Genomic DNA, 11,252 nt, shown 5'->3' with positions numbered 1-11,252 from the left:
GTCTGTGAGCGACCGTAAATAATACTGCTTTTTATCAATTATCATGCGGAGTGGGTACAGCCACAGCGCCGCGCCCGCGCCTCCGCGTCGGGCCGCGCGCCGTCACTAGTGCTGCGCGCGCGCATCGAACAACTCGCATTTATATTAAATTGACCTTATTTATTCCATCTGATCTTGAGCGGGGGTCGATAAACCTCAACATAGGAAGCCAGTGTTACGCCGACCACTCGTTGATCCAGTGTACGCCTAGTGCGGGGTTTCATTTATTTTTATGGAATTATAACATTAACGAAAATGGTAGAAGTTCAGATTAGCGGTGACGTTAAAATTGGCGGCCCAAACCCGTGTTTCATCATAGCAGAAGTTGGACAAAATCACCAAGGTGACATTGAGATTGCAAAAAAATTAATAAAAGCTGCAAAGGTGAGTAACTTACTTCCTAGACACTTAAAATTTACAATAGAACAAAAGATCCGATCATTTACAAAGAATTAAAGTATTGTTTATTTTATTGTACTAATAAGTAAACCTCATTCACGATCTAACAACAGGAGTTCTGTGGTTGGTAAATTTCTACACTGGTGCTTCGACACTGTCGTTACTTCCCTGTCTATAAATAGCAGAAGGTCCATAGACTTTCACTTTCCTCCGGTGATGCAACTTGTTTACATACATACAGCACAAAGCAGGTTACTTTGTTTGGGACAACGTGACTGGTTTCACCAATTTATGGTAACTACTCGTAACTTCATTCAGAGTGCTTATTAATAAACTCACATCGTAGATCAACTATTTAAGTAGATTTTAGGTACGCTCAATGACCAACAACTTTTACATACCTATACCAACGTCATTAAGTAATTGTTTACGCCACTTAACACATTTAAATATTGATGTGTACCTACTCGTAGATATCTTTCTGACGTTAGGCTTATCTATTTGTACCAAAACAAAGGTTTTATTTATTATAACAGTCACTAGCCAAGTTACCAAGCCAAGACCATATTTTATTTACTTACCTAACATGACCTAAGTATATGCATTTAGGTACCAATGTCGATAAAGCGAACAATCAACTCCAAAGATAAAGCGTTCTAAGTGCCTATTTATAGGTGGAACTTGGTAGACCTATGAGCCTGAATGTCTGTATCAAATGACTAATGATTTAAATCCTTTGTCACAACAGAAGTCCTTGCTTTAATGTTTGTATTTGTAATATTTGTACTCAATTGCTTGAATAGGTACTTTATGAAAAAGATACGTACTAAATACCTATTAGTAACAGCTAGGTAAGTAGGTAGGTATATGGGCCCCATATTTTGTAACTATGAATATATACCTACTTGGAAGTAGTTTATTAATTACAATAAGACTGTTTCAGGAAGCAGGTGCTAGCTGTGTTAAATTCCAGAAAACTTGTTTGAAAGAGAAATTTACAAAGAAATATCTAGAACGGCCGTACGACAATGTTAATTCTTGGGGCAAAACGTATGGAGACCACAAAAGGCATTTGGAATTCTCAGAAGCTCAGTACAGAGAGTTATTCAAGTACGCGCATGAAGTCGGGATTTTATGCACTGCGTCTGCCATGGATATGGTAAGAAACTAAAACTACTTAAGTACCTACCTTACCGCAGGAACATACTTGGACTAGAATAGATGTAGTTTAAACCAGGACGTTAGCCACTGCTAGTACCTAAATGGAATCAATGGACATTCTATTTTTATTCTTAGCCTTCCTAATTTTCGTATAACATTACGACAAACATTTTATTTATTTATTTAAAACTGACCAACAATTGGCCTCCATTGGCATCAAGGTTCACTGGTGTAGTAAAAGCCTGTATATAATCGCTTTATTTGTGGAAGTGTAATACCGATCTACTTCTACAAATAACGCGATGATCTTTATCGTGTAAGTAACATAACAGATGACTAATCTATCCTCCATTAACTTTCGTTACTGTCATCTTCCCCTCTTTTCCGTTAAGTAAAGTTACCGGTAATATTTTGCAGGTATCCTTCGACTTCCTAGTCAACATGAAAGTGCCATTCGTAAAAATCGGTTCTGGCGACTCGAACAACCTGCTCTTCCTCAAATACGCCGCTTCAAAGAACATACCCCTCATTATTTCGACCGGCATGGTGGACAAAACTGCGGTCAAGACTATTTACGACATAATATCAGCACAACACAAAAGATTCTGCCTGTTGCATTGCATCTCGGCGTATCCTGTGCCTTTTGAAGATTGCAATCTAACCGTCCTACAGGATTACAAGAACACTTTTGACATCCCTGTGGGCTACTCTGGTCAGGAGCTGGGTACAGCTGTAGCGCTAGGAGCTGTTGCATTAGGCGCAAAGGTTAGTACCTACTACCTCACCTACCTGCCTGTAGCTAAGTACCTCCTGAACTAGCTGCTTGATATTTTTTCCTAAATCACGATACGTCTGGAATACCTAGGTGTATACCTAACTAATTATTTTGCGATGTACTTAACTACAAATTAACAGTTTTCAGACTTTATTATTGATTGTGCTATAAGAGCTACCTTTATACCAAATTTCAAGTTTCTAGAACTACTGAAAGTAAGTACCCTATAGGTTTTGATTCCCCGCCAATTTGTAGGTATACGGGAACACCTTTATTAAAAATAATAACTGTCTTTATAATGCGTTGACTTGGAAGTTTTTTTTCACTGCTACAACAGTTGTAGACCTGAGTATTTGGTATTAATATCAGCTTGATACCTTCACGCGTATCTGAGAAAAAGGGTCTTGTCTTGACATACGGACGGACAACAAAGTAAACCTATAAGATTTCCTTTTTTGCCAACTAAGGTACGGACCCTAAAAACAAATATACAAAATGTACCTTTCATTTTTGAACCAGTTCCATGGCTTATGTTTAATAGGCAATATGGAAACCAAATGCAGCAGTGATTCGAATAAAATGTGACATCAAGTGAAGATTTAAAAAGTTTTCTTGCGACTGTACGTACGTTCAATCAAAATTAATTTAAAATTCGTGGCACAGAATTGCTTACCAATAGGCGTAGTTGTTTTTAATTAAGTACCTAACCATGACCTATCCACTTGTAGATTTTAAATAAACGAGCAGACGGTTCACCTGATGTTAAGTGATTACTGTCGCCCATGGACTTTAAATTAAGTGTGAAATCTCCTAAGTAATAATTAGATAGTAATAAAAGTGTAGGTACCAAAAATAGCATTGCTACTTCCGGAAAATCTCAGTTTTATTATGTTAGTGGGTAAAAATTTCAAACTGTCCTGGAGCTGTCATATGCGATACAGTACGGTACGAGTACTCAGGGGTTCGAGCGTGAATGGGAACTTTGGAACAGAAAGGCCTAGACGAACGTGCCACGATCAAATCGAGGACGTTCTGAAGAAAGGTCGGGTAAGGAGTACTCTAAAGGGCAACACACACAGAAAGCGTGCGCGGGTCGGGTCGTGTCCGCCGCGTGACCCGCGCGGTTCGTTGTATTCACACAGAGAGCGGGTCGGACCCGCGACGGGCCCGCAGCGGCTATCAATGTTGCCAGTTTAGTGACTTAGTCCCTAGAAGTGATGACTTTGACGAATAAAATGGTTTATCTGGCGACTTTTGGAGCACAAATTAAAACAGTTCTAGAACCAATAATAGATACGATATTTTTGTCAACTCGACACAGAATTATACAGTGCCGCGAGATATATGTGGAAAACGACAAACGCGCTTGCGCACCAAGGTCAAACTTCATTTACTTACTTAATTAAATCCAATTATGCGATGGATGAAATTTTTAAAAGTGGTTTTTTTTTTATCGACAGGAATAAGCTTATACTAGTCAATGGAAAAAAATATCAGATTTTTTCTGTTGTACCAATTAATTAAAAAAATAAAATACTTAGATTTTATTCTCGCCAATATGAACTAGTTATAATAAATAAATATCACGGGACAATTCACACCAATTGACCTAGTCCCAAAGTAAGCTTAGCAAAGCTTGTGTTATGGGTACTAAGCAACGGATAAATATAATTATATAGATAGATACATACTTAAATACATATTAAACACCCAAGACCCGAGAACAAACATTCGTATTTTTCATACAAATATCTGCCCCGTCACGGGAATCGAGCCCGGGACCTCAAGCTTCATAGTCAGGTTCTCTAACCACTAGGCCATCTGGTCGTCAGTTACTGCGCATGAATACGGTTTTTAGCTTTTTGGCATTTTTAGCCATTTGAACCCTTATAGTTTTGCCATGTCGGTCTGTCTGTCTGTCCCTCCTCGGCTTTGCTCAGGGACTATCAATGCTAGAAAGCTGTAATTTTGCACGGATATATATGAAAACTATCCCGACAAAATGGTTCAATGGAAAATAAAAAAAAAATAGTTTTGGGTACCTCCCATAGACGTAAAGTAGGGTTTTTTTTCTCATCCAACCCTATAGTGTGGGGTCTTTTAAAATGAAACCATTAGGGGGTTACTGAGACGATTTTCGATTCACTGATTTGTTTGCGAAATATTCAACTTTAAAGTACAAATTTTCATTAAAATCGAGTTTTAGGGGTTTTGAACATAAGCTTTAGGGATAAATATTTTTGAGAGTTGGTAACTCTGCGCTCGGCCCGCGCGCTGTTTGTGACGACGGGCGAGGGGCGCGGGCCCGCGCACGACCCGTCCCGCGCCCGACCCGCGCCCGCGTTCTGTGTGAAGGCGTCCATATACCGCCATGCAAATACGCCCGCCGCGGGCCCGCGCACGACCCGCGCCCGCTCTCTGTGTGTGTTGCCCTTAAACCGACGTGCATGCATGGAAAGATTGTAGAGAAAGCGAGAGTAGTATGCCAGCATCGTAGCAAGTGGAAGGATGTAGTCTCTGCCTACCCCGTTGGGAAAGAGGCGTGGTTTTATGTATGTATGTATGTATGTACTCAGGGGTTAAATTACTTTTGAGCTTGACTGGAGGTGCGTAGAATGTCAGTTTCTTATCTTCGGCATACTAACTCTGCTGTTGTATATCACCAGGTATTAGAGAAACATATAACACTGGACAAGAGCATGAAGGGGACAGACCACGTGTGCTCTCTCACTCCAACTGAGTTAGCGCAGCTGGTGCGAGATGTTCGTGTCATCGAAGCCTCGCTTGGTACTCCCATCAAGAAAGTCGTTACCTCAGGTAATACGCAAGTAAACAACACAAGTACCTACAAGAAAAGAAATTTGTACTTACCCATTGAATGAAAACCACGGTGATTTTACCCACTGGGTAATCTACGTGAACAAGAATTTATTACCTACGTTGCTGAGCGACAAGTTACCTCGTTAAACAGCGGTTTTTGATGCTGACTGTAAAATTTTCCATTAACCTTACTGCTATTAAAATTAATTAATACCTACTTGTTGCTCATAGATACCTACTGACTTATTGCCGGCACTTTTCTTCTTATCTAAAAAGTTATGAACGATAAGACTGCATAAGATGTCGGTGTCCGATCAAGATTGATTATTAGAACTGCATATTGATAAACATACGAATAGCGTCACTGCTTAAGTGGCTAACATAAGAAACAAACAAGCTGAGATATGAGGTGCGGGAAATTCGTGTCTGTACCGTTGACCATCAGTGGTGTAGCGGTATAGCACGCGGTACGGAATACCGAGGACCTGGGTTCGATTAGCAGTGATGGTCTTATTTTTCTGGCTTTTCTGTGCATCTATATTTCAGTTTGTATTTTCAATTTACGAAATTAATGTTTTTTTAATTTTATTTTAGAAATTCCATGCATCGATAAGCTTCAGAAATCGCTCGTAATGGGAAGTTCAAAGAACAAAGGTGAAATTTTATATCCCGGAGATGTGAAAATTAAAGTAGCTGAACCAAAAGGGCTTAACGCGTTGCACTTTGAGGATGTGATCTATAAAACACTCGTGTACGATAAAAAAGAAGACGAGCCGCTGAATGAGGGTGACTTCTGTTAAGTTTTTTCTATATAATGATCACTACTATAGGTATACTATAACTGTTATTTAAGGTTCCAACTATCTAGTTTTGATGGGATTATGACATCTCCTGTAAAAATTGTTTGCCTAATCGGAAACTAGCGACAGTATAGCTCTTTCATAAATGAAAATCTTTATTATAAGTTGTGTCCATCATGGGAAATTAACTGTACCAAAAGGCATAAAAACATATCATATATATCTGTGGGTATGTTGGTAATTCCTATTTCATGATCTGTCTGGAATTGTCTAACAAACGCCTGATTCGTGTGTGAGATGAAAAAGTAATCAAATATCATTCTTAGATAATAATTAACTTAAATTAAGTGTCATAATAAATGAGAATTAATAGTAGTCACAAACAAAGCTTTATACAGTAAATTGAATAAACTAATTAAAAAGTTTTATCACGTCACGTCTGAGTATACTGTGTTTAAACCGCATATAACCGAATTATGTTGTAATAATAATTGTTTAAAAATACTCTTTTTGTAATAAATTTATTTTCTTGTTACCTATTGTTTATTTATTTTTAAGTTTTATGCCACAGTCGTGGTTTCAAAAACGTATCTTATCGGTACCTACTTGTACGAGTAGGTAAACATTGTATTGCTCTTATAGAAGTACACCTACCAATTTTTTTATTTAAAAAACTATTTTAAAATCATTCTTGTTTATGAGGCATGGTTGGCGTGGGTCGTAGTTGAAAATAGATTATTATAAGTAAACGAAGAAATTTTAGCCACACTCACGCTTCACCATGACGTCAACACTCATTCATAAAGTTATTACAGTGACGCGCTAATATTCTCTAAAAACGAACGTAGTTCCGCTACCAGGCCTCGTGCCCAAGACGTGTTAGGGCTATTTTGGAAAAAAGTACGACGTGACGGCGGTGTTCGCTAATTATTGCAACGCAGTGCAGCAAGCCAGCCGGCCGACAGTTTGCGCCCGCCGGCCAGAGGGACCGGGATATTCCGCGGCCGTTTTATTCGCGAGTTTTATTTTTGTTGTCGTCGAGAGCGAGGCAGATCGCCAGCAGAGCGATCCCGCCGCGCTGTGTTGTAATAGAGCTAAGTGGCGCAGCAGGCTGCGGCAGCGCCGAGAGTTGGCTCGCTGCCCGGGCGCTCCCGGCCGCCAGTCCCCGGCCCGCCGGCCCACCGCCGCCTGCGCCCGCGCCGCGCCCGCCGACACCGAACGACACGCACGACACGACTCCAGCGCACCCTCTTTCTGTAATACAGGCTCGCGACGTGACACTCGTTAATTAACCGCAAAGCTTGCGAGCTTTCATTACATAAAAATTCTCCGGTGATCGAGTACGTACTGTTTGAATTTACGCGCCTAGAGTCTGAGAATCAGTGCCGAGGAGCTGCCGATTTAGGTCGCCCGGTTCAGTGCTAAGCAGCGGGATATTTTTATTACCTACTACTGTTGGGTGCAGACGTACGAACTCCCGGAGCACGTTACTAGTTAAGTAAATTATTATTTATAGCGTAGTATCGTAAAGCTCATTCCATAAACATAGTTATCCGGAGCCGTAGGTATCTACCGCTAGGTTTTTGTAGTGATCGTGATGAATGCAGAAAACAGGATTCAAAGTGACCAACTCGATTAACTACAAGGATGGCGTGATAAGTGATTGAGTAGTAACTGCTGCATTTAGGTGAAATCGTTGACATTTGTTTAGTGCATTTTGTGTGGTGAAGTGTTGAGAATGCATCATTTGTACCCGCTGCAAAAGGGGGACCCGCTGTGCCCGCTGGGGTTCCACCCGCAAGTGCGGTGGCCGACGCGGTGCAAGCGCTGCTTCCGGGACTACAAGGAGCACGGCGGCCGCGGCAGCCGGCGGGACGACGACTTCACCGCCTCCACTCCCAGCCTCTCCAGCTTCAGCTCGCCACAGTCACGGTACGAGTTACATCAATATCTATCCACTCTGCACAATAAGTACCTATTTATCACTCAATAGGAGTCGACGACCTGTACCTGTCACCTAATACGATTGACGGGTTCTTTAGGGCGTTAACTAATAAATTCTTCTTTAGGTACTTTTAAAAAGACTTGGTGAAATATAGTTAACTATGTCATTTCTTGTGAAGGAATCGTTTGGCAGTGACCCTCCGAAACTTTTTAACGACAGTGAATTATGAGGTGCAGATTGATGGATTAAATCTTAGCAATTATTTTATTATTTTTAATTTGATTTCCTTCAGTAGAAAGGAAAACAAAAGTAAAGAGATAATTTATCCTAACGATTAAGTCAGTGTATTAATTCTGTATGGTTACCTTCGTGACTGCAGAAGAAATAACCTAACAAACAAAAAGTTGAAAAACCCTGGCTTTGTCACTTCAAAGTTCCATATTTCAAAAACGGCTTAACCGATTTTAATAAAATTCCCACCCGTTTAAGGCTACGGTGCGTGCCACAGAGAGACAGACAGACACAGAGATACACAGACACACATAGCGGTGAAACTAATAACACCCCTCTTTTTGCGTCGGGCGTTAAAAATTAGGCCACGCCTAAGATGTCCTACTTATATACTTAAATTTTAAAGTCAAGGTCCTAAAGCAAAACAATGAACATCAATTGTAATAATCAACATAAACCATTCTATTCAGCATTCACGTCTGGACACGTGCTCGTTACTTTAGTGTGGCGTGTAGCTAATCATTTTAGTATCGAAACGAAACGTACTTAAACCTACTCCGAGACATATTTATGTCTTAATCAGCAATAAAGCTTCTTGCGGTAAGTAAATTAATGACGATTCCGAAGAGATATATACCTACAATCGCAAATCTTGCAGCGTCTCTGCCATGATGACGATATCGTCTGCAAATCGCAAGTGTGAGAGGTACTCGCCGTTTATATTAATGCCATGTCCTTTCCAGTCCAATGTCTTGAACATATCCTCCAATGCATTTGTTAACAGTTTGGGGGATATAACATCCCCTTGTCGCACACCACGATGCATGGGGATAGGCCCAGACTGCCGGTCTAAGGGCTATGCTCGGAGTTTCTCTGAAGGATCGAATTCGAAACGAGGAGATCCGACACAGAACTAAAGTCATCGACATAGCTCACCGGATAAGCAAACTGAAGTGGCAGTGGGCCGGCCATATCAGTCGAAGAACCGATAACCTCTGGGGCAAACGAGTTATTGAGTGGAGACCGCGAATCGGCAAGCGTGACGTAGGACGCCCTCAGACTAGGTGGAGCGATGATCTGCGCAGGTTAGCTGGCAAGAATTGGATGAGACTGGCCGAGGATCGTGCTCAGTGGCGTGCAACTGGAGAGGCCTATGTCCAGCAGTGGACTAAGATAGGCCGATGATGATGATGATGATGATGATGATCAAAGTCTCCGGAAAATAATTTACTTTTCACTTCTCATGCTCTAAAAGTAGGCCAATATAGACTTACGAGGCGGGAGTAAAGTGAGTACTTTAGTCCCTAGGGAGTAAAAGTATTTTTTTTTTTACTTCGAGTGACTTAGATGAACTCGAAAAGCCAGTACTTGCTTAGTTTTTGGCATAAAATAAGATTGTGTGTGGAGCATTTTCATGACGAAAATGTTACGTTCTTTGTCTACGTGGTTTTAGTTTCTGTGCTTTTTCCGCATAGAAGGTGACGCCATTCTATTTATTCCAGTTTATAATTATATTGAACCTACTGGACACTTTTTCGTTCCGAATTCAAAACCTCTCTACTTGCCGGACACTTTTGATCATTGTCTGGCATTCTTAACTTTTTGGTGACTTTTTAAAGATGTAATGGCGACTGTACGTATCATTTTTGAGTAAATGTTTTAAATTTGATTATTATATTTGTTTCTTAGTAATCGAATTATTTATATATTTTTATATTGTTTGTTTTGTAAATGGGTAATTATATGTGATTTTATTCTAACCTATGTTCTCGCTGCTGAGGTGAGGAGTTTGAATCACTCACTGCTCTCAGGATTCTAACCTAGAATCACTCGCTACGCTCGTGATTCAATTATAGAATCCTTCGCTTGCTCTTGGTTCAAATTCAACACTCGCACCAAAAAACGACTTTGCTCTCTTGTTGCACAAATAACTATTAAACATCTCTTAATACTTTCTGGGAAACTTGATCCTTTGGCCCTACGTTAGTTCTCTTTGCGTTTTTAGGGTTCCGGAGCCAAAGTGGCAAAAACGGAACCCTTATAGTTTCGCCATGTCTGTCTGTCTGTCTGTCTGTCCGTCCGCGGCTTTGCTCAAGGACTATCACTGCTAGAAAGCTGTTATTTTGCACGGATATATATGTAAACTATGCCGACAAAATGGTACAATTAAAACATTTTTTAAAAAAATTTTTAGGGTATCTCCCATAGATGTAAAGTGGAGGTGATTTTTAATTTGTCATCCAATACTATAGTGTGGGGTATCGTTGGATAGGTAGGTATTTTAAAACCATGAGGTGTGCTAAGACGATTTTTCGATTCAGTGATGTGTTTGCGAAATATTCAACTTTAAAGTGCAAATTCGATCGAATCGAGCTTCCCCCCCCCCCCACCCCTTTAAAATCTAAACAGGTGGGTGGAAAAATTTGAAAAAATTCAGGATGGTAGTAAGTATATCAAACTTTTGAGGAAAACTAAAACGGCTAATGCTTGAGCATTATTAGTAGTTAAAGAGTAAATAGCAGCCTAAGGTATAAAATATACATAAACTTGGAAGATTCCGTATAAAATACGAAATCCTTAGAAAAATATTACTTATTTTTTCGTAATGGCTACGGAACCCTATTTCGGGCGTGTCCGACATGCTCTTGACCGGTTTTTATAGTATCTACAATAGGGAGTGTTCCGACAAACTCTTCGACCTCACCCCAGGTGCTAAGTTCCATCACCGTAGCACCCGGCATAAGGATGGTTTTCACCCGCACCATCTCGATGATTGGTGCTCTTCCACTGTGCGGTTGAAACGTTCCTTTCTACCTCGCACTTATAAAATATGGAATGGACTCGCTGCTGGGGTTGTTCCATCTAGCTATGATTTGGGTACCTTCAAAAGGCGAGTGTATCGCCTATTACAATTTAAGGCCGGCAACGCACCCGCAGTCGTAATAATGCTGTAGGTGTCCATGGGCGGCGGTGATCACTTACCATCAGGTGACCCGCCTGCGCGTTTGCCAGCTGTTCGATAAAAAAATCTCTTAAGACTTCGAAAATAGTAAGCAATCTATGGGTAAGACCGACGACCGGA

The 11,252-nt window shown here is 40.6% G+C and overlaps 2 protein-coding genes across 10 annotated transcripts in view; both read left to right on the top strand.

Moving 5' to 3' along the window:
- The first annotated feature begins 56 nt into the window (after positions 1-56).
- On the top strand, positions 57-6,529 carry NANS (N-acetylneuraminic acid synthase). The gene is made up of 5 exons (XM_074101260.1): positions 57-423; positions 1,382-1,597; positions 2,017-2,364; positions 5,041-5,191; positions 5,789-6,529. The coding sequence occupies exons 1-5, from the start codon at positions 295-297 to the stop codon at positions 5,992-5,994; spliced, it is 1,050 nt and encodes a 349-aa protein (XP_073957361.1). The 5' UTR covers positions 57-294; the 3' UTR covers positions 5,995-6,529.
- Positions 6,530-6,953: 424 nt separating this feature from the next.
- Positions 6,954-11,252, top strand: part of LOC141437754 (uncharacterized) — a 31,620-nt gene continuing 27,321 nt past the window's right edge. For 6 of the 9 annotated variants that reach the window (XM_074101252.1, XM_074101250.1, XM_074101251.1 and 3 more), the window contains exon 1: positions 6,954-7,926. In XM_074101252.1, coding sequence (XP_073957353.1) covers positions 7,733-7,926 — 194 coding nt within the window. In that variant the 5' untranslated portion in view covers positions 6,954-7,732. The remainder of the gene's footprint in view (positions 7,927-11,252) is intronic. The other 3 variants (XM_074101255.1, XM_074101254.1, XM_074101253.1) reach the window with 1 other exon arrangement.

This window comes from Choristoneura fumiferana, chromosome 18 (genome assembly GCF_025370935.1).
Source record: "Choristoneura fumiferana chromosome 18, NRCan_CFum_1, whole genome shotgun sequence".
In the NCBI taxonomy this organism is placed as follows: Eukaryota; Metazoa; Arthropoda; class Insecta; order Lepidoptera; family Tortricidae; genus Choristoneura; species Choristoneura fumiferana.
This window is presented reverse-complemented; position numbering and strand designations above follow the sequence as displayed.

Bases quoted from the DNA above. Each gene is read 5' to 3' on its own strand.
- NANS (XM_074101260.1), top strand. From the start codon at position 295: ATGGTAGAAGTTCAGATTAGCGGTGACGTTAAAATTGGCGGCCCAAAC. The intron at 424-1,381 runs GTGAGTAACTTA...AGACTGTTTCAG, and splicing joins AATTAATAAAAGCTGCAAAG to GAAGCAGGTGCTAGCTGTGT. The intron at 1,598-2,016 runs GTAAGAAACTAA...AATATTTTGCAG, and splicing joins CTGCGTCTGCCATGGATATG to GTATCCTTCGACTTCCTAGT.